This window comes from Homarus americanus, unplaced genomic scaffold (assembly GCF_018991925.1).
Source record: "Homarus americanus isolate GMGI-L3 unplaced genomic scaffold, GMGI_Hamer_2.0 scaffold33556, whole genome shotgun sequence".
Taxonomy (NCBI): Eukaryota; Metazoa; Arthropoda; class Malacostraca; order Decapoda; family Nephropidae; genus Homarus; species Homarus americanus.
Window position 1 is genome coordinate 211,618 of NW_024713392.1, and position 26,981 is coordinate 238,598.

The 26,981-nt window shown below is 42.9% G+C and overlaps 1 protein-coding gene across 2 annotated transcripts; it reads left to right on the plus strand.

The window, feature by feature from the left end:
- Nucleotides 1-511: 511 nt before the first annotated feature.
- Nucleotides 512-25,780, plus strand: LOC121871947 (cytochrome P450 3A29-like). 2 transcript variants are annotated; one of them, XM_042374570.1, is made up of 8 exons: nucleotides 512-618; nucleotides 2,497-2,677; nucleotides 9,813-10,185; nucleotides 10,381-10,566; nucleotides 16,129-16,347; nucleotides 16,546-16,606; nucleotides 18,463-18,653; nucleotides 24,676-25,780. In XM_042374570.1, the coding sequence occupies exons 2-8, from the start codon at nucleotides 2,498-2,500 to the stop codon at nucleotides 24,846-24,848; spliced, it is 1,383 nt and encodes a 460-aa protein (XP_042230504.1). In that variant the 5' UTR covers nucleotides 512-618; nucleotide 2,497; the 3' UTR covers nucleotides 24,849-25,780. The 2 variants fall into 2 exon arrangements, with proteins under 2 accessions (XP_042230504.1, XP_042230495.1); XM_042374561.1 differs by having other exon boundaries at nucleotides 9,813-10,566.
- The last annotated feature ends 1,201 nt before the right edge of the window (nucleotides 25,781-26,981 follow it).

A 26,981-nucleotide genomic window follows, 5' to 3' on the forward strand; every position in this document is an offset into this window, starting at 1 on the left:
CGTGAAAATCACAAGCTGGGTGTTGTGATGCAACGATGATTGGTGGTTTAAGTTCTGCTTAAGATAATAAACTAGTTGATATCCGTAAGGAATTGCGTCACTTGATAACAATCTGCCAGAAGTCACTAGAAAAGAAAGTATATGTGTGAAATAAAAATAAAACAGGTCATTTAATAAATAGAAAAAATAACTTATGGGCAGTCTGGTGAAAAATGAGTAGATTTAACAAGGAAAATATACAAAAATAACGAATTGGAAGACAAAGGTTATGAAACAATATGTTATAATTGGGCTCTATGGGGGGGACTGGTATGCGAGGCATAGTTGTCGAAGGTCAGTATAGCAACATATATTTTCTAGTTTTAAACGATCGACATGACAAATAGTAGCAACACTAATAGTACTAAGTGACTCTAGGTATACAAAACAACAGTATGGTGGACGACTAGTAGCTGAGATAATAATAACGAAGAAAATATCAGCGTACCATAAAAGCTTGTTGTGGTGGCATCTCGACCACCCGGTCCATGATGACTGTCATGTGATATACGTTGTCCTCTAAATTCCTCTTTGCCGATCAGCCTGGATAGTCGGTCACGTCTCTCTTACGCACTGTAGGTAAGTACTGGGCATGTACTGGCTCCAGGATGTATCTGTACCTGCGTCAGTGTTGGTCAAGTCTGGTTTTGAATGAGCTCACACTGTATTGTGTTACTGTCCTATTATGTGTTACTATATTAATGTGATTGTCTTGTGTGTTATTGTACAGCGTGTTACAGTCTTATGCGTTAGCTTGTTACTGCTGTATCTTGCAGTTACACTTCCAAAGCCAAGTTTATTACTGTTTATTACATTAATAGTGTATGAAATTACAAGTGTGTGGGGGCCACATCATGGGTGTTACCATGCAGCTATCCTCGGTGTTACTGTCTTGTTACTATCTTGTATATTATCGCGTTACTGTCCTGTGTATTGCTGCATTACTGTCCTGTTTATTGCTGCGTTACTGTTCAGCGCACAGCTGTGTTACTGTCCAGTATATTATCGCGTTACTGTCCTGTGTATTGCTGTGTTATTGTCCTGTGTATTGCTGCATTACTGTCCTGTTTATTGCTGTGTTACTGTTCTGTGTATTTCTGTGCTACTGTCCTGTTTATTGCTGCGTTACTGTTACGAGTGAGCGATCATCGTTGGTTGTGGATTCGCAACGTGAACGTCTTTTGTTTGTGACGTCATTTCTGCTGCGTGCGCTCGCAGTGTTAAGTGAAGTACGGAGTACATCGTAGTGGACTTCTCACCTACAACTGCGTAGCCGCACCATCAGCTGCTACCATCTTCCCTAGCAACGAAACTAGCGGCAAGCGAGCGGCGTCACCAGATGCTATCGTATCCTAGCAACCGAGCAAAAGACCGGTTACTTCTCGGGTTTTCCCAACATGACTCATAGAGGACTCACGGCTGCTGGGTATATAAGCTCTGTCTCTCCATTGAGATTGATTCTAGCTTCTCTTCTACAACACGCAACACCTCCTCCTCCGCCGCTGCCTGGCTCCCTTCGCTTCTCCTCGCCTGCCTGGCGGTCCTCGCTCCCGCCAGCGAGCATGGCGACCCACCAGCTGTCCTTCTCTGAGCTTCCTCACCAACCAGCTCTCATTCTGGCCCATCTTCCTGAACACGCAGCACCTCCTCCAGCAAGCTCCACGCTATCCAGCTTTCATTCAACCAGGAGGCCAGCAACAGGCAACATCTTCTCTAACGAAGCTCCTGCACATCTGCCTCCTTCAACACGCTACTCACCTAACGTCTCTACTGAGCAGCTCCTCACCACACGGCACCTCCAGCACCAGACTGTCTATCATATAACTTATATTATACAAGAAAACCACTTTAGAGTTTCCATCCATCCTGAGTGCTAGACAACATTATACCACGAATTCCTACAACATCCTTTCTTATTGTACCCCACGAAACCTCATAAATAAGTATGTTATTTTCCGTGGAACTCCATAATATGATTAACAATAATCTTTCACAAATAATACTTCACTTGGTGTTATGAAAGTCAAGCAAGGTTTACACGTTATACCACTAGAAACATAATGTACAATAAGAAAGGAGATACTCTGTACTTCACTTAACACTGCGAGCGCACGCAGCAGAAATGACGTCACAAACAAAAGACGTTCACGTTGCGAATCCACAACCAACGATAGAACGCTCACTCGTAACAGTAACGCAGCAATAAACAGGACAGTAACACAGAAATACACAGAACAGTAACACAGCAATAAACAGGACAGTAATGCAGCAATACACAGGACAATAACACAGCAATACTGTCTTGTGTGTTACCATGTTACTGTCCTGTGTGTTACCATGTTACTGTCCTGTAAGTTGCCATGTTACTGTCCTGTGTGTTACCGAGTTACTGCCCTGTGTGTTACCGTGTTACGACTCCCTCCTGATGATTCTTACATTTATACATCTTTGTTTCAGAATGGGCGTTGAGGTGTGGTTGTTACTGGTGGTGGGCGTGTTGGGGGTGTGGGCGTACTCGAGGTGGCGTCACAGCTACTGGTCAGCCCGTGGTGTGCCTACTGCCCCGTACCTACCAGTCATCGGTCACCTACACAAACTGTATTCACTGCTCGTCTCCCGCTGGATCTATAATGACGAGGTATGTGATGGCGAGTTAGTGGTGATATATTGCTGGTGACGTGTTAGTGGTGATATATTGCTGGTGACGTGTTAGTGGTGATATATTGCTGGTGACATGTTAATGGTGATATATTGCTGGTGACGTGTTAGTGGTGATATATTGCTGGTGACATGTTAATGGTGATATATTGCTGGTGACGTGTTAGTGGTGATATATTGCTGGTGACATGTTAATGGTGATATATTGCTGGTGACGTGTTAGTGGTGATATATGCTGGTGACATGTTAATGGTGATATATTGCTGGTGACGTGTTGGTGGTGATATATTGCTGGTGACGTGTTAGTGGTGATATATTGCTGGTGACATGTTAATGGTGATATATTGCTGGTGACGTGTTAGTGGTGATATATTGCTGGTGACATGTTAATGGTGATATATTGCTGGTGACGTGTTAGTGGTGATATATTGCTGGTGACATGTTAATGGTGATATATTGCTGGTGACGTGTTAGTGGTGATATATTGCTGGTGACATGTTAATGGTGATATATTGCTGGTGACGTGTTAGTGGTGATATATTGCTGGTGACGTGTTAGTGGTGATATATTGCTTGTGTGATATATTGCTGGTGACGTGTTAATGGTGATATATTGCTGGTGACGTGTTAGTGGTGATATATTGCTGGTGACGTGTTAGTGGTGATATATTGCTGGTGACGTGTTAGTGGTGATATATTGCGGGTGACGTGTTAATGGTGATATATTGCTGGTGACGTGTTAGTGGTGATATATTGCGGGTGACGTGTTAATGGTGATATATTGCTGGTGACGTGTTAGTGGTGATATATTGCTGGTGACGTGTTAGTGGTGATATATTGCTGTTGACGTGTTAGTGGTGATATATTGCTGGTGACGTGTTAGTGGTGATATATTGCTGGTGATGTGTTAGTGGTGATATATTGCTGGTGACGTGTTAGTGGTGATATATTGCTGGTGATATACTGCTGGTGATATATTGCTGTTGACGTGTTAGTGGTGATATATTGCTGGTGACGTGTTACTGGTGACGTGTTAGTGTTGATATATTGCTTGTGACGTGTTAGTGGTGATATATTGCTGGTGACGTGTTGTGGTGATATATTGCTGATGACGTGTTAGTGGTGATATATTGCTGTGACGTGTTAGTGGTGATATATTGCTGGTGACGTGTTACTGGTGACGTGTTAGTGTTGATATATTGCTTGTGACGTGTTAATGGTGATATATTGCTGTTGACGTGTTAGTGGTGATATATGGCTGATGACGTGTTACTGGTGATATATTGCTGGTGACGTGTTAGTGGTGATATATTGCTGATGACGTGTTACAGGTGATATATTGCTGGTGACGTGTTAGTGGTGATATATTGCTGATGACGTGTTACTGGTGATATATTGCTGGTGACGTGTTAGTGGTGATATATTGCTGATGACGTGTTACTGGTGATATATTGCTGGTGACGTGTTAGTGGTGATATGGCTGATGACGTGTTACTGGTGATATATTGCTGGTGACGTGTTAGTGGTGATATATTGCTGGTGACGTGTTAGTGGTGATATATTGCTGGTGACGTGTTACTAGTGATATATTGCTGGTGACGTGTTACTAGTGATATATTGCTGGTGACGTGTTGATATATTGCTGGTGTTAGTGGTGATATTTGCTGGTGACGTGTTAGTGGTGATATATTGACGTGTTAGTGGTGATATATTGCTGATGACGTGTTAGTGGTGATATATTGCTGGTGACGTGTTAGTGGTGATATATTCCTGATGACGTGTTACTGGTGGTGACGTGTTAGTGGTGATATATTGCTGGTGGCATGTTAGTGGTGATATATTCCTGATGACGTGTTACTGGTCGTGACGTGTTACTGGTGATATATTACTGGTGACGTGTTAGTGGTGATATACTGCTGGTGACGTGTTAGTGGTGATATATTGCTGATGATGTGTTACAGGTGATATATTGCTGGTGACGTGTTAGTGGTCATATATTGCTGGTGACGTGTTAGTGGTGATATATTGCTGATGACGTGTTGCTGGTGATATACTGGTGGTTACGTGTTACTTGTGATATATTGCTGGTGACGTGATAGTGATCACGTGTTACTGGTGATGATGGTGGTGACGTGTTAGTGGTGATAAACTGGTGGTGATATATTGATGACGACGTGTTTGTGATGACGTATTGGTGGTAACTGTTCGTGGTAACTGTTCGTGGTGACCGTGTTGGTGGTGACAGTGGTGGTGGTGACAGTGTTGGCGGTGACCATACTGTGGAAGAATGCAGAACACCGATAATGACAATAAGGAATAAGTAAATAAGCAAAGAATTACCTGGAGATTAACGGAATTATATTAACTGAAATATATCAAATACGGTAAAATCCATATTGATTATTATTATGGGACAAACTGGTGTGTGTGTGTTTGTGTAATAATAATAATAATAATAATAATAATAATAATAATAATAATAATAATAATAATAATAATAATAATAATAATAAACGGTTTATTAATAGAGTTGCAGCCGGTGACTGAAAATATACAAACTAACATTTGATTTAGACAGAATGATATGTGTTGAATACATTTACATGGCTGTACAGTACATAAGTCAGGAGTTGTTTATTATTTTATCAATAGATGGGATGGTGCTATTCTTATATCTATAAGTGCCGACTCTTATGGGCTGAATTTTGTTGTAGTAGCAGACTGCAAGAGGTGGGTGGGGGACTACCGGTGGCATGAGTGACGATGACGAGGATGGTGCAGTAGTCCACTGCCAAACCTTGCTAGTGCTTGGTGGTGGAGGTAACTGTTTTTCCCTTGTTCGCCCACACCTTGAATTAGCAGCGCTGACACAATATATTTATACACCTATTTCCACGAAAATGGTGTTTTATGCACCTCTTCATAATCTTCCTGGCCAACCCAATGTCATTTTACTCTGCCAGGACGGTGGTAAGCACTTCGTAGTTCAAGGTTATTATATTATTATATGGCTCCAGACTATTGTGAATTCATCAGTATTGCCGTCATAACCTTGCCAGCCCATCATCATTTTATTTTAATTTGAATATAAATTCAGATCTTATAGCTTTATTTGTTTTTTAATGTTAATTTTACTCTCGGCAAACTCAATCTAGTTTCTGACAATATAACATTAATTTTATAGTACTTATTTTCAAAATTTAAATGCTGATTTTGCTATTACAGATATAATCTCTTCAAAAGTTGCAATTGTGCATTTTAAAGCACTGACACGTAAGGCACTTGAGGCTAGAAATTCAGACACTCAACCCTCAGTTGTAGGTTCCTCAGTTTAGTTCCAGCTCATATTGTCTTTTATAACATCGATAAGCAACCATCGGTATTATTTTATACTATGTGGTTAGACTACACCACGTAGAACTCAGAGAGTGGTGGCCAAGCGATATGTTAGCCCCTGTCAAACAGACAGTAATACTTATATAAATGAGGGCCACATACATTACTGTATGTTTATATAATTCCATCTCCCACAGTAACTAGCCTATGAGCAGTGAGTGGTCATAACTGCACATGTGACAATGGTTTTCCACTGTTCGCCTGCACCTTGAATGCGTGGGTCAGCAATTCATTAGCTGGCTTCTGGCAGTCTGTGCCAGTCTCTCACCCACATCAAACTTGTGTTCACGAAGCTCATTATACATATGCTTCATCCTTTATTAATGCTCACAGCTCATACGATTAATTACAGTGATATCCTAGTTATTGTGCAATAATATATTTTCTTAGTAAATGAAGAAAAGACCATTTGGATTTGAAAACTTTACCCACAACGGGTAAATGGAAGATAACATGAGTGTGAGGTGGTGATGAGTGTGAGGTGGTGGTGAGTGTGAGGTGGTGGTGAGTGTGAGATGGTGGTGGTGAGTGTGAGGTGGTGGTGGTGAGTGTGAGATGGTGGTGGTGAGTGTGAGGTGGTGGTGGTGAGTGTGAGATGGTGGTGGTGAGTGTGAGGGTGGTGGTGAGATGGTGATTGTGAGATGGTGGTGGTGAGTGTGAGGTGGTGGTGGTGAGTGTGAGATGGTGGTGGTGAGTGTGAGGTGGTGGTGAGTGTGAGATGGTGGTGGTGAGGTGGTGAGGTGGTGGTGAGTGTGAGGTGGTGGTGGAGGTGAGGTGGTGGTGAGAGATGGTGGTGGTGGTGGTGAGTGTGAGGTGGTGGGAGGTGGTGGTGAGGTGGTGGGGTGTGATGGGTGTGGTGGTGAGGAGGTGGTGGTGGTGAGTGGAGGTGGTGAGAGGTGGTGGTGGTGGTGGTGGGAGGTGGTGAGGGGTGAGGGTGGTGAGTGGAGGTGGTGTGAGTGTGAGGTGGTGGTGGTGATGAGGTGAGGTGGTGGTGGTGGTGGTGGGAGGTGGTGGTGAGTGGTGGTGAGGGTGGTGGTGGTGGAGGGTGTGGAGGTGGTGGTGGTGAGTGGTGGGAGTGTGAGATGGTGGTGAGTGTGGTGGTGGTGGGTGTGAGGTGGTGGTGGTGGTGGGGTGTGGAGGTGGTGGTGAGTGGAGGTGTTGGTGAGTGTGAGTGGTGGTGGTGGTGAGGTGTGGTGAGGTGAGTGGTGGTGGTGAGTGTGAGGTGGTGGTGGTGGGTGTGGGGTGGTGGTGGTGGGGTGGGTGTGAGGTGGAGGTGGTGGTGGTGGTGGTGTGAGGTGGTGGTGGAGTGTGGGAGGTGGTGGTGAGTGTGAGATGGTGGTGGTGGTGGAGATGGTGTGAGGGGTGGTGGTGGTGGGTGTGAGGTGGTGGTGAGTGTGAGGTGGTGATGAGTGTGAGATGGTGGTGTGTGAGATGGTGGTGGTAAGAGGAGAGTGGTGGTGGTGAGGTGGTGAGATGGTGAGGTGAGATGGTGGTGGTGGTGGTGTGGTGGTGAGTGGAGGGTGGTGGTGGTGTGAGGTGGTGGTGGTGAGTGAGGTGAGGTGGTGGTGTGAGTGTGAGGTGGTGAGTGTGAGGTGGTGGTGAGGTGGTGATGAGTGTGAGGTGGTGAGTGTGAGGTGGTGGTGAGCGTGAGGTGGTGGTGAGTGTGAGGTGGTGGTGGTGATGAGGGTGAGGTGGTAGTGAGTGGTCCTCCTCAGGCAGCCAGTGGAAGGAGAGGAGGCCTCTTGACCGTTATGAAAAAGAATGGATACTTCTGACAAAGGGAGGGATAATAATGATAATAATAATAATAATAATAATAATAATAATAATAATAATAATAATAGTAATAACAAGTGATCGTGGGCCCTTCGTGCCCGGTGGCGAGTCCGGTGGTACAGTTTACCGAGGTTGTTATAATCATGGTCGTGGTTGTTATAATCATGGTCGTGGTTGTTATAATCATGGTCTTGGTTGTTATAATCATGGTCCTGGTTGTTATATCATGGTCGTGGTTGTTATAATCATGGTCCTGGTTGTTATAATCATGGTCGTGGTTGTTATAATCTCAGTTGTGGTTGTTATAATCATGGTTGGGTGATATAATCATAGTCGTGGTTGTTATAATCATGGTTGTGGTTGTTATAATCATGGTCGTGGTTGTTATAATCATGGTCGTGGTTGTTATGACCATAGTAGTGGTTGTTATAATCATGGGCGTGGTTGTTAGTTTTCAATGCGTCTTATTATTTACGCTGGTGGATGTAAGACCTCCTACCCTCACTGACGCAGCTACGGTCAATTTGGTGTTATTCTTGTTTATAAATGCCTTCCAATGTCTCAAGTCTATCCGTCCTGTCTATTGCCATCCCAACTGTCTGTTCGTCCATGTGGTGTTTGAATGTAAGCCCGTCTGTACTCTTTGTGTCGTCAAATCTGTCTGTCTTATCCGTTGTTGGCGTGTGTCTGCCTGTTTGTGTAATGCAAACCAGTCAGTCAGCTGTCTGTCTGTCATGTTAGTTGCCATATTGTCTATTTGTGCATGTATGAATCTGTCTATTTTTTCAACCCCCTGTCTGTTTCACTGTCTATATTCACCCTGTGTCTATTGTAGTCATCTTCTCCATGCATTCCTGTTATTATCTTTTTATCTCTTCTCCTTTTCCATGTACAGTCACCCACAGGAATAAGTATACAGTACACTGTAGCTGTAAGGTCGTCTGGTAACGTTGAAACTGCACATCCAGACGCATGATGAAACTCAGCTCCCCCCACCTGTTTCTCTAACTATTTTCTGTTTCCCCTTCTTTATTCTTCTATTTACTCATCTTCCTTCCTTTACTAATCCAAACTACATTAAAAAAAGTAGGCTAAGAAAAATAATGGGGGGAGGAGGAGGGAGCCTTACGATAACTGCAATCGTGGGCCGACAGCTTGCAGCGAATGAGGGTGCGCCAAGTCCGTAGACTTGCATCGTTTTCCAGCATAAATAAAATGGTTAATTAATGGCTTCCTTAAGAAACCATCGATATGGGACCAGGTTTGTTCCACTCTACAAATTTTTTGCGATTTTTCCACAAAGTTTGATGAAAAACGTTTGTGCCGTTTCGGCTGCCCAGAGCAGACACACGCACACAGACAGACAGACAGACAGACAGACAGACAGACACACACACACACACACACGCCTAGTCCTATAGTATATTAGATAAAGAGAAACACTGATAATTAACCTATTGCACCACAACAGTTAGAGACTTGTACAAGAATCATGTTCTGTGTCCAGAACATTCGTAGGGCCAGGTATGATAGATTTCTTTTCACAGTTATTGATTATCATATGTTATTTATTTCAGTTATTATATTCAAATGTTACTCACTTTTAATTTAATAATTCAATTTAACTTGGGGAGTCTTGAAAGGATTATTGAAAAGGGTAGGGTCTTTCTGATTTATTGAAGAGACGGCGAGGAGTAACATTTTTAAAACATTTTAAACCCTAATACAACTCTGGACCATGCAATAATATATACAGTATATATCTTACAACAAATGGAACTGAGAGTATAGAATTTACTAGCTGTAAATACGATTTCATGTCAATGACCAACCCCGACACATTCACCAACACAACACTTCAAAAACAAATGATTTAAAAACTGCTTCAGAGAGGATCCTCGTGTTTAACCACTTCTTACAGTAATTCGTGTTTTGTTATTGCAGGTTTACTACAAGCATGGTGGAGCAACTTTCTGTGGATTATATGAATTTTTTAATCCTGTCCTGCTGGTCGGTGACCCAGATATTATCAAACACATCTTGATTAAGGACTTTGACCACTTCGTTAACAGTCGGTCGTTCCGTGTGGACAACGACAGCTTACAGAATGACATGCTGTTTAACATGGAAGGGGAAGAATGGAAAGCACTACGTAATGTGATGAGCCCCACATTTACTTCAGGCAAGATGCGGAGGATGTTCCCTCTCGTCTACCATAAGGCTGATGCTCTCGTTTCCTTCTCTCTCAAAGAAGCCACTAAGAAACCTCATGTTGACATGAAGTACAACTTTGGACGGTACACTATGGACACAATAGGTTCTTGTGCTTTTGGTATTGAATGTAATTCCCTTGAAAACGAAAATTCAGAATTTACTCTGCAAGCAGATTCCTTTTTTAAATTTACATTTACAATGTTTCTAAAGTTCATGCTTCTGCTAATTTCTCCAAAGCTAATTTCTTTACTTGGACTTTCACTGGACCTGCCTGCCATGAAATTCTTGGAAAGGGTAGTGTTGGAAACCAAGGCGGCCAGGGAGGTGGGACAAAAACGCGGGGACTTCTTAGACCTACTGCTGGAATCCAGAGCTGCTGAAAACCCCAATATCAACGACAGTGACCACACAACCCAGGACGACGACCACACCATGCACAACCACCTTACCACCTCCAACCAGCCCACCATCACCTCGAAACAAGGTCAGTGTAGACGTTGTGTAGTTTATTTCTCACTAACCCTCAGGTACTTGAGCCATGTCTTTCTGAAGTAATAGAATCACAGACACAGGCTTGAAGTAAAATTGCAATATCAAATGAGGTATCTCCCCATTTGATATTGCAATGTCTGTGTTGCATGACTCACCTAGATTTGATAGTGTGGGAAGGTGACTAACAGGATTTGGGTGATAGAAAATGTCAGCGACTCACAGGCATCGAGGGAACAATGGAATATTGAAATGAGTATACAGGAGAGGGACAGACAGGGAAGGATAGAAAACGAGCAGTGAGAGCCGAGCCGAGTTAAGCCAGTGTTTACAGTGTACAATCAAAGACAAAAGTCGTGTTTGCGGTTTTGTCCGAAGATTAAATATAACTCGTGAAACATTATGAGAGCCTCCTACCACAAGGCAGAGCACACCAAAAGTTTTAGCCCTTCGGCATATGTTTTCACCATATTTTACGACACGACTTTTGTCTTTCATTGTACGCCTCATCCAGGAATGTGTTAGTTAATCGGTGTGCGTGTGTGTGTGTGTGTGCGCGCACAGTGGTGTAATACGTCTATTGTAGTTGCATTATGTTAGTGTTAAGGTACAGGCATTGCTAGTTTCCTCTTGTATTCAGCTACCGCCGCTGGCTCGCCCTCGTGGTAAATAGGGAAGCAGCATTGCGTAAGTCTTCCCCTGCCAGTACACAGCCTCTTCACCATCAAGATTCTTGCTATGCCTCTTCGTGCCAACGTGTACACGATAACTGGTTGCCTCGCAGCCCCAGGCTAGAGCAGAGGATCTTGGAGCAGTAGTCTGCCCCAAAGAACGGCGCACAGGCCCACCGACATGTGGACAAGCCCTGGCGCCTACCAACCACTGTCCCAATGCCTTGCGGATTAACCTTGGTAAGTATAAAGCTACAGGAATAAACTTCAAACAAAAAATTTGCTGTGGAGCCCCGCATCAGGTAGACATGCTTATAGAACTCAGTAAGACCCCAACGACAGAATAGGCAGAAGAGGTGGCCAACAAGGGAAACCAATGACTACACCGGTGGATGAAGGCAAAGCAAGATGGACAGGTTATTGAGGCGAAACCCAACAACTCTCTCTCTCCCCAGTTGTTGCAGCTAAGTGCACCAGGGTTCCTGCCTCACCACATTAATCAACTCACTCACAGCCATCATCTACCCAGTAAGGTCATCCTAATGCGGTCGAAAACATAATCACAGATCAAAGCAAAAAAAAATACAACTTATTATGGTCGCTACATGGAATGTCAGGACCCTTCAGGATACTGGCACAAATGAGCGTCCTGGAAGAAGAACCGCCCCTGTGGCAAATGAGCTGTCTGGGCATAACATCGATACAGTAGCCATTAGTGAGTCCTGGTTCCCAGACGAGGGTTGACTCGCAGAACGGGGATCCGGCTATATCTTCTTCTGAAAGGGTAAGCCTGCTGTGGAAAGAAACTGCATTTATGGAGTTGGCTTTGCCACTCGCCAATCCATCCTAGTTAGGCTAACTGAAATGCCTGTGGGGTCAACGAGCACCTCATGATGCTCCGAATCCCACTGAATTACTTACGTCCATATGCCCCAACACTAGATGCAGAGAATGACATCAAGGAGGCCTTTTATGCCGACCTTGAATGAGTGCTAACCTCTATCCCTAGAGAAGATAAGGTTGTGCTCCTTGGTGACTTCACTGCCAGGGTTGGCAGAAATGCTGACTTAAGGTAGGAAACCATAGGGAAAACGGAGTGGGCAAGTGTAATCCCAACGGCCTACTTCTCCTCATCAAGTGTATTGAACACAACCTCACTATCACCAACACCTTGTTTAGGCAGGCCGACAAGTTCAAGGGTTCTTGGCAACACCCACGATTCAAACATTGGCATCTCATTGAACTACATCATTGTTAGCGAAAAAGATCACCAAGATGTCCTCATCACCTGTGCCATGCGTGGCTTAGACCACTATGACACATCACCAGCTCGTCAGAGTCGAACTCTCCTTTTGCAGAACGGCGTAGGCAACAAGCCTCCAGAAAAGTTTTAATACCAAGTGACTGGAGGATCAAGCAGTAGAATATGCTTTCAGGCAGCAGCTCGACAATGGGCTGATCAACAATCCAACAACAAACAACCAAAATCCGAGTGTCGAATGGGGTATTCTCGACCCTGTCATCACAAAAACCTGCAGCAAGAGCCTCGGTCACATCGAAAGAAAACACCAGGTAGGTTTCATGAAAATAACCGGGAAATCGAGAAACTCGTCAATGGTAAATGTGCTGCTTTCAGTGATTGGCAGAACAACCACCTGTTTTGGACCACAGCTGATACTTTCCGCTAGAAGTGAGCGATGGCCCAGCACAAACTTCGTGACCTTAAGGACGAATGGTGAAAGTATAAAGTGTCTGAAACGCAAAATTTGCATATCAACACAAGAGGGGTGAATTTTTCAATTCCACTAATACAATGTGTGGCCCAACTACTCATGATGCAGCCTGCCTCCGCTCATCTGACGGTAACTCCCTGATTAAAAATGAAGAAGGCTGGAAAGAGCACTACCATTCCCTGCTCACCCGAAACATCGATATGGATATCCTGACTACCCAGCACGTCCCTCAGTACCCACAGCTGACCCACCTCAGCTATCGTCCATCCCGTGATGAGGTAGCTAATGCCATCAAGCAGATGAAAAATTACAAAGCCACAAGGCCTTATGGAATCCCAGCCGAGGTGTATAAAGCAGGAGGACCTCTGCTTACCAGCCATCTCCACTCTCTCCTGCAGAATATATGAGAGGAGGAGGAAATCCCCAAAGATCTTAAAAACGTTACCATCATCAATATTTATAAGAACAAGGGAGACCGGTCAGACTGTGGCAACTACCGCGGGATCTCGCTGCTGTCCGTAGCTGGCAAGATTATCACCTGCGTCCCCCAAAAAGACTTCTTTCTGGGGCGTACAACTTCCTCCCAGAATTTCAATGTGGCTATAGACCATCAAGTGGCACCACTGACATGATCTTTGCAACCAGCCAGATACAGGAGAAGTGCAGAGAACGGCGTCGTGACTTGTACATGGCTTTCATCGACCTTACTAAGGCCTTCGACTCGGTCAACAGGGAAGCCCTCTGGTGGACCCTCACTCGTGTTGGTTGCCCACCAAAATTCATCGCCATTGTGAGGCAACTCCAAGATGGCATGAACGGCAGTGTCCTGCACAATGGCACCCATTCTGAGTTCTTCTCCATCCAAATGGGGGTAAAACAAGGATGTGTACTGGCACAAACTGTCTTTTCCATTTTTCTTGGTTGCATTCCTTATTTTTGCCTGTGCCAATTTAGCTGGTGGGGTGGACATCCAGTACCAGATGAAGGGACTTTTCAACATAAGATGACTCAAGGCAGAAACAAATGTGTCGGCCGCTTCCATTACTAAACTTCAGTGTGCAGACGACTTCACCCTCGTCGCTCACACTGAACACGACCCACAGGACACCCTGAACACCTACTCAGATGCATATACACCTTCAGCCTTAAGGTAAATGTACAGAAGACTCATATTTTCTTCCAGCCAGCCCATGGTTCAGCCACATCTCCACCACCCATCCAGGTTAAAGATACTCCCCCTCTAATGTTTCCCACTTTCAGTCCCTGTCTACCACCACAGACATCGATAACGAGAAGATTTAACATCGGATCAGATGCATCTCAAGCCTTTGGCAGACTCTGTCCCCATGTCTTCAACTGTAGGGAGCTGAAATTATCTACAAAGCTGCAAGTCGATCGCTCAGTGATCTTTCCCACCCTGCTGTATGGCAGCCAGACATGGGTCAAATATGAGAGGCACCTCAAACTTGAAACTTTTCATCAATGTAGTCCAGGTTCGCTGGGAAGACAATAGAAAAACGCCAGTATCCTTGCTGACACCAACTGTAGGAGTATCGAGGCTACCATTATCCATGAACAACTACGTTGGACTGGCCATGTTACCCGCATGAACGACAGTAGATTACTAAAACAACTACTTTACAGTCACCTAACGAATGGTAAACGTAACGCTGATGGACAACGGAAAAGGAATAAGGACGGTTAGGAAACAAACCTGAAAAAGTGACAAATCGACCCTTTCACCTGGGAGACGATCACTCCACACCGTAACTCTTGGAGGAGCACCGCACTAGGTGTGAATACTTTCGAGTTATCCCGACTGCATACCGAAGCCGACAAGCACCAGCGCCAGAAAGACGCCGCCGCCATGCCTCCCGCACTTGATGTAGCCCTCCACACGTGCAATATTTGTGCACGGCTTTGCCAGTCCCGTATTGGCTTCTCGAGTCAACTCAGAGCACACCAATGGAGGTGACATCTTTTATTAACTCATATCATTGTATCATAGCTGGATGATCGTCATACTCGATTCTGAGTGACAGCAACGTAATAGTAATGGTCAGCATCCTTGCCCGGCAAGCAAGCGGACCCGAGTTCGATCATCGGGCAGGGTGAAACTATGGGCAAGTTTCTTTATGCCATTTGCCTCTGTCTACTCAGCAGTAATTGGGAACCTGGATGTTAATCGATTTGCGGATCGTCTTCCGGGGTAATGGTTAGCCAGTGCAGTTGGCCAGTTGTCCGGTCTTCTCGGACTATTCCTTGACACTGGGTCATGCAGCTCGTTAACTTAGGGTGTGGTTGTTGTGTTGGCGACAGCTTCTACATCTTAAACAAATTCACGCACACACACACACACACACACACACACACACACACACACACACACACACACACACACACACACACACAGCGAGAGAGAGTGGAGCCACATTTGAACACCTAAGATGTCCCATAAACCATAAACTGAAGTAGTAGATGGACTGAATTGAGGTTTGACTTTAGTCCCTTAATACCCTAAAACTGTATAGGAAGAGTAGTTGTGGTGTACAAATACTGGGGGGTACGACGTTTAGCATCGCCAGCAACACCATCATGTTCTGGATTAATGTTCGTGATTCTTTTTTCTTTACTTATCTATTTAAAGGCAAGAAAATAGGGCACATATCACCTCATGCTGCTTGGCCCTATTTCGTGACAAAGGAGTGAAAATTGACTGAGGCCTCGGAAAGAGTCCCAGATTCAGCGCCAAGGACTTCTATCTACTGTAGTTATTGCCTTGAGATTAACTATTTTCACGTGCTGCCATCGGGTTCGGATCGGTTTCTACCAGTTGTTTGCTTTACAGCTTCAACCAGTGAATAGGGTAGACGAGTAAGAGAGAATGGTGATAATGATGTAAAGGTAGATGAAAAGGTAGAAAGAGAGATCTGGAAGTCTGTAGAGCTGTATTCAGTAGAAGCGTGTGACAGAGCAAGAAGTGTGTTGTGTGTGGGAACTCCAGAAGCAGGTGGTGTGTGTCATACAGAGGTTGCGTTACCTTACAAAACTCCCTGTACTGCTCCCATCGTGGTCTTTCACCAGCGACTTGCAGACCACTTTATACATCAATATAGACAGACGATCTTGTAACTAACCAGGACGGTATTTCAGTGTTGAAGGACAGAGTCATCGTGGCTCAATGCGTCCTCTTCTTGGTAGCTGGCTACGACACTACGGCCTCTACCCTGGCCTTCTCCGCCTTTCTACTGGCCAAGAATCCTGTGCAGCAGCAGCGTCTCCGCCAGGAGCTGCAAAAGATGGTTGAAGAACATGGTGACGTAACGTACCAGGGCATAATGGAGGCTAAGTTTCTTGAAGCCTGTATTATGGGTAAGAACTTATGTCATCACTTGAGGCCAAATTAATTTGGGCTACATTAGATTAGGTATTCTCATTGTAATTTTTACGTCATTTTGGCTTCCAATTTTGTGTCAAAATTTAATAAAAAATGTCAAAAGATCCTAATTAGCAAGAAAAAGCCATCAGTCTTGTGGGTATGTTTTACTGTGTCTTTATTTTTCTCATCAGAAACGTTGAGGATGTATCCACCAGCACCACTGATTGAGCGGCGGTGTACCAAGACCTACCAGTGAGTCTCTCAGTCATTCTCTTAAGCTTAGTTCGCTGGCAGCTTGAACATTGTCCTCATCATAATTTTGTCCAATGCCACAAATATTTTCCTGTTTCGTGGGGGACTATAATCCTGTGCTCTCGACAGTTCTCTTCTGCCTTCTCCTAATTGAAGAAAATTGGTCTCCTCTATTTTCCCCTGAACTGGTAAAATAATTGATCACCTCTGTCTTACCCTTGGTTAAAGAAGGGACTTGGTCCTTCTTTCTTCCCCTAGCTGGAAATGGGGTTAGTTTACTCCTTACCCAAATAGCCTAACTGGACAAAAAAGCCTTGGCCACCATTTCATACCCCTTGACAGAGATGTTTGGTCACATCTACTAAACGGGTAACGTGGAGCAGGAGTACGAAAGGTGCCATGTTTTTGAGGCAGAATCTTTAACATCAAATGCAATTTATTGACAGCAGTGGATTTGTAACCAAGAACACTGTTAGTATGATGTATCTCCTTAAACTCAAAGGATAGACAATACTACTAGCATCCTGAACCCTCTCACCTCTTCCCAGATAACGAGATATAGTACTACCTAACTGTGTGGCCTTGTTCCTACACTGTATGTGAAGTGTGTCAGGGCAGTGGAGTATTAATGACCATCATAATTACAGAAATAGATTCGAATTATGATGAGGCGATGTCCATTGAGACTGACATCTTGAGTGTAATAGAATTCCTGTACAGTACAGAACTGTAAATAGAAATTTTTTAACGTTCAGTAGAGAGCAATGCGAACGTTAGAATGTTTCCAGAGATCCAGGTGGAACTTATTATACCTACGATGTATAGTGGATAACATTATTTAAACAGGACTGGCAAAAGCCATTGGTTAAATTTACCATTTTTAATTTTATAATGGTGGTTTGAATAAGTCAAGTATTTTTAACTCTTATTATAATTATTTAATATGGTAATTAGTCATACATTAGTTGTTTTTTTACGGCGAATAGCCCACCCGGGCACAGGTCATTCAAACTCATCTTACATAAAGTCCTTAAAAACGAAGTTAAGTTTAAGTTCATCCTGACATATGGAAAAAGCCCTTCTTAAAATAAATTTTACTATGCAACATTATTATAGTTGACAATTCTTATTAATGATAATTCATGATTGGTATCTGTTTACAAACAATAACTATAACATGTTAAAAGAAACCTGACAGACCTTACTTAAAGAGAATAGCCACAGTAACACTAAATTACCAAAAAGGTCAGGAACAATGGCAGTTGTGAAAAACAGGAGTAGGAACTGAACATAATTAATTGACACAGCAGGAGGTGGAAGTAGGACTGGTAGGTGCATTAAAATACCTGGGAATTAATTTTTCGTCTGGGCACATGACTTGAAGATTTAGTGTTAAGAGGTTAACCAGATTATGAAGTAGGTTGCATCCATACGCTTAGTCATGGTTTCAAATTTAATTTTAGCATCAGTGGTGATGGAAATTTACTATAAATCATTATAACCATCAGGAAATAATATAAATAAAAAAATCGTAAAACCAATGAAAAAGGTAAGATTAAAGCAAAATGTTTTTATATTTAGATTAAATAATCCAACCCTGCTTACTTATAACACTACTTGGCACTGTAGGTTGTGTGGTGTCTCGGTGAGGTATGACCACTACAGTCTACCTGGCACTGTATTGATATTAAAACAGTTTATTTAGCTCAAAAAATACAGATACAGAGTGGATAATAATATTGATATGGCTGAGCCAATTGTAAGCCTGAGCTCTCTTAGGTGTGTGGTGACTTGGTGAGGTATGACCACTATAGTTTACCTGGCACATAGGTGAAGTACAGCCACTACTACTACAGGTTGCCTGGGACAGAGATAACCTTACATCCTGAAGACCTGGTGTCGGTACCGGTGCGGAGCCTTCACTATGACTCCCGCTACTGGCACGATCCTGAAGAGTTCATACCAGACCGCTTCCTCCCTGAGAACAAGGGCTCCATCACCAGCTGCACCCACCTCCCCTTCGGTTCAGGCCCAAGGAACTGTGTAGGTGGGTGACCTCTGACTGGCAGTTTGTGCCTTAGTGACCAGGGTAGCTTATTTGAGTGACGAGTGAAGTGGTGTTAGTGCCGAGTGTGGTGAGTGATGAGTGTGGTGAGTGATACTAGTTTTACCACAGCCGCCACCAATCGCTGGTGTATTGTACTTTGCTCTGATCTTTTTCGTATCATTCGTAGATCAGGCAGCAGGTGTTCATTACCTAGATCAGTGTAGCTGTTATTAGATAGGTACAGTTTTGGTTTGTTTTTATATAACACTCAGTCAGCACCCATATCTGTTGCTGTAATACAATACCCGTTAGGCACGGTGATTAGTGGGTTTTGGGAGCTGACCCACCCAGTTATGTAATGACCCAACTACAAAATGTACAAAGTCTTCATCGACTGGTCATCGAGAGGATTAAGTGTTCGTTAGTAACTTAATATGGCTATGAAGTAACTTAGTATGGCTGTGAATAGAACATTATCTGCCAGTATATGGTATGGCGCCTTGATGACTCCAGCCTCGGGGGAAAACAGATAGTTAACATGAACTTGTAAACAAGTCAGGCGCGTTATGCTCTGAATTCAGAACATAAGGTTAAGTTTGATTACATTTGGTTGCGAGACATGATTTTATCCAGCAAGTTAGAAGATGGTGCTATTCACACAATGAAGCACAGTAAGCTTCCTACCAATTCAATTCCGTCTCCTGATCAGAGTAAATGTCCCGAAATACAGTAACTAGTGACCACATCATTATTTTCCCGTGATTTATTTGTTTGATGATTTACATAATGACTTGCTGTTCCCCTTAACACTTCCGTCCACAATGTCCTCCTGCAAACATGTTAATCTGGCTCTTATAATGGTGGACATGTTATACGTTAGTTTAGGCTAGGTTAAGATTACATTATATTAAGCTATGAAATACTCTTCTAGGTTAGGATACATTAAGCTACGTAATAACGTTGTTTTTATGGCAAAAGATGGTTGAGTGAACTTATTATTCTGGAATCTGAGGCTTAGCATTGTGGACTTATCACTCAATCAAAGTACCGTCGTCATATCGGAGGGTTGGCGACCACAGTACAGAAGCACTCTGAACGTTCTCGGGCTGTTCTTGCCAATCCTCTAAGGTTTTGTAGCTCTCCGGGGACCATTTTTTTTTCACCCATCCATCCCAGTGTCTCTGCCTTCTCCTAGCCCTCCCACCCTCAACTCTACCCATTAATATATTTTTTTATTATCCCCTCATCCTTAATTACATGACCAAAGTATCTCATTTTTCTTTTTCTATGCATTTCAAGTACTCGTACATATTTTATTTAGAGGGTTTTTTTTAATCTTAGTACTTCTTCATTTGTTTTCCTGTCAGTGTAGTTTATTCTTAGCATTCGCCTATAACACCGCTTTCCAAAGGCCTCCTACCTCTGGCGCCTGCTGAAAGTATCCACGCTTCTAGCCTATACATTAGTCCTTGCCATATACTGTAAAGCCTTTCTGCAACCCTTTTATCAAATTGAAGTTAATGTCCCCTTTTATTAGGTCTTTTAGATTAGTAAATGTTCTTTTTGCTCGCCCTATTATTGTTTTGATTTCTTCAGTATATCTATCGTCACAGCTAAAGGTACTTCCCAAATACACAAAATTTTCCACATGTTAAGTTCCCTGTTGCCTACAGCATTAACTCTTAAACCATATTGTTCACCTTTGTCCACTAATCTTTTAACGAGGTTTTATAATGCCTCTTCACTCTATCTGTGATAAAAGCAGTATCATCTGCATAACGTATATTACTGTACCAGGAGTCCTTCATTATGACTTATACCTTGTCTCAATAAGAATTCTTAATGTAAACTTAATACTGAAGTAATAAACACCTTATTACTATTAGCTCCTTGTAACATGTTGAGTCACTAGTATTTGTAACATAATAAGTTATAAATATCTCCAACATCACATTCTTGGGAATTATTCTTTTATGTTTATTGGCTAATTGTTTTCAACACATTCCTAAGACAGAAATAATTTGGTGACTCCATTCCTAAAGTCTCGGGTCAGCATTTTTATTTTAAACACAAAACTTCTTTCTGTAAGCCCCTCTTATGTTTTCATTCCGTTTCCTGTTGGGAAAACTATAAAAGACAGGAACTAGTCGGTGATAGTTAAAAAGGGTGGTGCATGAGTCGCTTTACCAAGTGACATTTGATAAATACAGTGTTCATGGTAATGCGACGTTACTGCTACCTTGTATATCTCCAGGGATCACAGGAAGATTAAGCCGCTCAGTTTATTTCACCTGGGGTTACGTTAGATTAGGTTAGGCTAGATTCGCTTATGTTGGATTAGATTAGCTTATGATATGTTAGGTGAGGGTTCCCAGGTGTCCTTATTTCATTGCTTTGTCGTGTTATCTCGGAAAGGTGTGTCGAGACGCATATTTGTCTAATGTTTTAGTGACCCTGATACATTGACTCAAAAATCATTAGACCATCCAGGCTTGCCACTGTAACCGCCCCTGTTTATGATCCAAATAGAAATACCCCATACAAATATAACTTTAAAAATAAACAATAACTACGAGTACCGGGTAGTAGTATTTTTAAGTTCAGCTCAAATCTTTTGTCTTGCTTCACAAAACAGAGTAATAGTTTATATATCTCAAGTAGGTTGCGAACTTTATGTATAGTAAAGCTAATATCATAAGTTGTTCTAACCAAGCAGCAAAGCCCAAAGTGTGTGACTACGGTGGTTGCAGCCAGCCAGGTAAAGACTGCGTCACGGAGAGGTGTGCTTTTGTGGCTGGCTGATCCATACTGTACTTGCTAATAGTGGCAAATTGTGTAGTATGTTTTATGCTTTATATAAAAAATTAACTAAAAAAAAGAGCTATTTAGGTTGATTTTTTCTTACATAGCAAATAAATTTACTGTAAACAATACTGTATCTTCGTAAAAAAAATACTCCATTGAGAAATGCCTTCTGAACAAGGATGCCTGAAACCTTAATCCAGACCCAAATACAACACTTAGGTAGTTAACAAGGTTGTAAAGTAACTAAATAAATTTACTTGAGTACTGTACTCAAGTAACATTTTTGGGTATTTACTTTTTTAAAAATACAAAATTTTTTAGTACCTATACTTATACTTAAGTACTTAATACTTTTATTCCAATATAATTTAAAAATAAAAAATCGTTACTCGCTACATACAAAATAATAATATATGTTTAATTAATTAATTAATTAATTATTAACCATAACACAAAAAGTTGTGTGGGTGGTGAGTATGGTGTGGGTGGAGCCATGAAGGGTATGGTGTGGGGAAGCACCACGCGGTCACATACCAAGAGCTCTCGTGAGGTCAGGTCAGGTGGCAGTGGCCAAAACAGCGGACTTCCCTTTGATCTTCTTGTGTCCGTTAGCACCTTGACCACCCACCTCACCTAGCCTACCCTCTTATCCCTCCCTCCCTCATCAAATCCCCTCTCTTTGCATATACACCTGTACCTAAAATGCATTTCAAAGAGGCTGTGATTTTAAAATGTTTTACATAACTCCATCGTAGATATAAAGGCTGTATTTATACATGTGTGTGAGACTGGGTGTATTTAAAATTCTGCTTGAATAACTAAGTAACACTGCTCCCCCCCCCCCCCACCAGCACCCACCAGATGTTACATGGTGCGAAAAATTCAGCCACCCATCAATTAGTCGAAAAGTGACGTCACCAAAGCCACACTTAAATTAGAGGGACAGTTCACGGTGAGTCACAGTCAGACTCAGTCACTATAGAGGCAACAATCATTCACAAACTCCTCAACTGAATGAGCTTGGTCGCTTCTTGGCATGCCCAGGGGATGGAATGGAGCTATTGGGGTCTTTCCGGACATTATGTGACTTATCTTTGAAGCCTAACACCCCATTGCCTTCATCTGCTGCTTGTGAGCGTCTATTTAGTCATGTTGGGCTTATTATTTATTATTTAATTAATTAATTACACCCAGGGGGCGACAAGCCTAGCCACAAGACCATGTGGTCAGACCCTAATACATTGCTACTCATGTCTCGCAGGACACGCTGTATGGAGGCAATATTTAAATGATTTAAGGACAATGGGAGTTAGCACCCACCAAAGCGTGGGTAGCATACGATAGGGTAGGCGGTGATATACAGTGGTTAGTGATTCGTCCTGTAGTAGGACAAATCCAGGAATATAAAAAATGGAAGATCAAGAAGTTGTGGGTGAGAGAACATGGCGAGCACAATGAGCCCACCCATCTAGGGGTGTTTGTGGTGGGGGGGGGGGGAGGGGAGCACTAAGCCCCCAGATTTTTTTAAAATCTGATCAATATCATGGACATTTTGAGGCCATGTGCACTTGATATTAGGAGATTTTCTGAGGTCAATAGTATTTACGTTTTGCTTTACAAAAATGTCTGAGTACGATACTGCATTAAAGAAACAATAGTGGAATTTTCTGAAGAAAAGTGGGGTCCAGACTCCCAGGACCAGGATCTACCCCTGCAGTGGGCTTGTCAAGGCAATAGTGTTGAAGGCTGTTAGCGTTGGGAGTTACAGAGTTTACAGGAAGAGAAGTGTGGGTCATGCCCCGCCTCAGATACTTGCCAGATAGGTCTGTCCTAACCTAATGTGAGCAGAGACAACATTATGTCTGTGGATCATAAGTCCACGTCGACGATACTTGTGTGTATAAGGAAGAACGAGATCATAGTTTTGGATGGATATAAGAACATAAGGATGGAGGAAACTGCAGCGGGCCTATTGGCCCATACTGGGCAGTCCCGTTTACACCCAACCCCTATTGCTCATATAAGCATCCAACCTATGTTTGAAGCTATTCTGCGTATTTGAGTTAATGATGATATTTGGTAACTTGTTCCATTTATCCACTACTCTGTTTCCAAACCAGTGTTTACCTATTTCGCGCCTAAATCTGAATTTGTCTAACTTAAAACCATTGTTACGAGTTCGCTCCTGGTTGGATAGTTTGAGTACCTTTGCAGTGTCCCCTTTGCTTAGCCCTGACTTCCATTTATACACCTCTATCAGGTCGCCCCTTGCTCTACTTCTCTCGAGGGAGTGCAAATTTAGATGCTTTAACCTATCTCTATACTCAAGGTTCCTAATGCCCGGGGTTAGTCTTGTCATTCTCCTCTGAATTCTTTCCAAGGATTCAATATCCATTCTGTAATACGGTGACCAGAACTGAACTGCGTAATCCAGGTGTGGTCTCACAAGCGCAAGATACAGTTTTAGGATGACCTCGCTAGTCTTGTAACTAACACTCCTTTGTATGAACCCAAATACTTTATTAGCCTTGTTACGAGCAAAAACACATTGTTTACTTGGCTTAAGGTTCCTACTTATCATTACTCCTAAATCTCTCTCGCAGTCGGATGTCTCTATGGCATCGTTGTTCATCTGGTATCTGGTTTCCCTGTTTACATCTCCTATATATTTTCAGCCCGTTCACTATCCCTGCCATGGATTGTAGGGAGAAGAGCGGCTGAACAAATTCTATTTCGGTAGGTCATGCAGGACTTATATTTAGGCCTAAAAGATTCTGATTGGACCGCCACAATTTTGAGATTCAGTTCTTGATTAATCTCATCAGAAAGATTTGCAAATATACACGTGTAGTGCTGTGTCTCTTTTATTTTTATCTTTAGTTAACTATTTTTTTTTAATTTACTGAGGATTTATTTTAATATTTGAGATAATTAAATAATTTTGTTGTTACAATACTTTTTTACTTTCAGTTCTTGAGTACTTTATGAATGAGATACTTTTTTACTTCTACTTGAGCACATTGAACTTTGGATAATTTTACTTCTACTTGAATAACATTTTGCCACTGTAACAATACTTTTACTTTAGTAACAAAGTCCGGTACTTATTACAACTCTGGTGGTTAAGCTTAAGATGAAATAAATTTGGGACTAATTTTCAGGTGATGCATCCTCAGGTAAAGATCTTTAATAATGTGTTCCTTGTCCTTTGGTCCAGCAATGAGGTTTGCTTTGATGGAGGCGAAAGTGGTGCTGGCCAAGCTGTTGCTGGCAGCGGAGATCCATCTACCTGAAGGCCACAAAGAACTGGTGCTCGAGACGTCCCCCTTCCTCATAAGACCAAAGAAATGTGTTAACCTTATACTGACCCCCCTTACAAATAATAACTGACCAGCTCAGGACTCTCATCGACTCACACCCCAAGGCACGTAGTCATTTTTGTGTCCAAGTTTCAGCTTCCTAGCCCAAGAAGTCAAACAACTGGAGCAACCATCGAGTATCCCGCTTTCGGAACTCATATTCTCGGGAACTTTGCGGTGTAGGTATCTGAAGTCACCAATAAACAGAGAAAACAATTATGACGTCCCTATTGACAGGTATTTGGAACAAACTGAGGGGACGAGCCTAAATTTTTCTCCTTAAAAATTAATGTACATTATGAAGAGACGCATTTGGACTTTGAGCTTCTCTGGGACAGAACTTCTGGGGATCTTAGGGTGTAGCCACACTAACGTACATTTTGCCCCAAAACATGCGATCGACAAGAAGAAACGAAGCACAGGGTACCGACTCTGTGCTCCGTTTCTTCTTGGCGATCACATGCTACACTTAGTGTGGACACACCCTTAGACAGAAGATCTTACAGCCTTCGGCTAGGCTAGCGGACTGCCCATCTCTGGGCCCTGCTGGGGACTTATCAAATGCCTGATGACTTATGATAAAATGTTTGTATTCTTGTGTTCACTTAATTTCAATGATAATGTGTAAAGTACCATGGCAGTAGTGTGAATAATTTCTCTCCTTATAAACAACTAAAAAATACTATATAAAATTTATGCTTAGATTGAGAAAGGAATGAGAAAAGATTGTAAAAAATTTACTTAAAACTGAGAATATATTAATCAACAGAGAATCTTGATTATCTGAGAATTAAACTTCTCCATTATATGCCACTGACTTTAAAATGATTTTAATTCGGTAATGATTTTGATTCTGTTTCTACGTGCAGTGGAGGAGTGGCTGCAGTATATTAACTTGTTTTTATATGAGCATGCTTTATAACCTTGTTCCCTAAACCTATTCCCCCCCCCCCTACTTTTGAGTTCCATATTTTTACCAAGTATCCCATATTCTTCTTCCCTTATTCTTTCGACTCATTTTCCCAATACTTATAACATCAGATTTCCTGGCTGTAGCAAGATGGGCCGCGTTCACTTGTTGGGAGAGGAGGGAGTCACCTCACACCCAGTGACCCTACACTAAACCTCACCCAAACCCCCCCAAGCCTCACACCAAGCCTCACCTCACACCAAGCCTCACCCACCCCCCCACCAAGCCACACCCACTCCCCACACCAAGCCTCACCTCCCCCCACACCAAGCCACACCCACACTCCCCACACCAAGCCTCACCCACACTCCCACCTCACCCACACACAAGCATCACCTCCCCCCACACCAAGCCTCACCCACACTCCCCCACACCAAGCCTCACCCACACCAAGCATCACCCACACTTCCCCACACCCTAATCCACACTGAAGAATGTTGATCAATAAAACATGCATCATTATAATGTGTTTCATTACATTTTATTAATATTTATTTTATTCTGTTTTTTGACATTTATTATATTTTGATTAAGAAATAACTTTTCTTTGTTACATGATCACTGTTACCACCACCAGGTAGTGTTCAGTGTTACCACCACCAGGTAGTGGTTACTGTTACCGCCACCAGGTAGTGTTCAGTGTTACCACCACCAGGTAGTGGTTACTGTTACCACCACCAGATAGAGGTCACTGTTACCACCACCAGGTTGTGTTCAATGTTACCACCACCAGGCAGTGGTCACTGTTACCACCACCAGGCAGTGGTCACTGTTACCACCACCAAGTAGTGGCTAATGTTACCACCACCAGGTAGTGTTCCGTGTTACCACCAACAGGTAGTGGTCACTGTTACCACCACCAGGTAGTGGTTACTGTTACCACCACCAGGTAGTGTTCAGTGTTACCACCACCAGGTAGTGTTCAGTGTTACCACCACCAGGTAGTGTTCAGTGTTACCACCAACAGGTAGTAGTCACTGTTACCACCACCAGGTAGTAGTTACTGTTACCACCACCAGGTAGTGGTTACTGTTACCACCACCAGGTAGTGGTTACTGTTACCACCACCAGGTAGTGTTCAGTGTTACCACCACCAGGTAGTAGCCACTGTTACCACCACCAGGTAGTGGTTACTGTTACCACCACCAGGTAGTGTTCAGTGTTACCACCACCAGGTAGTGTTCAGTGTTACCA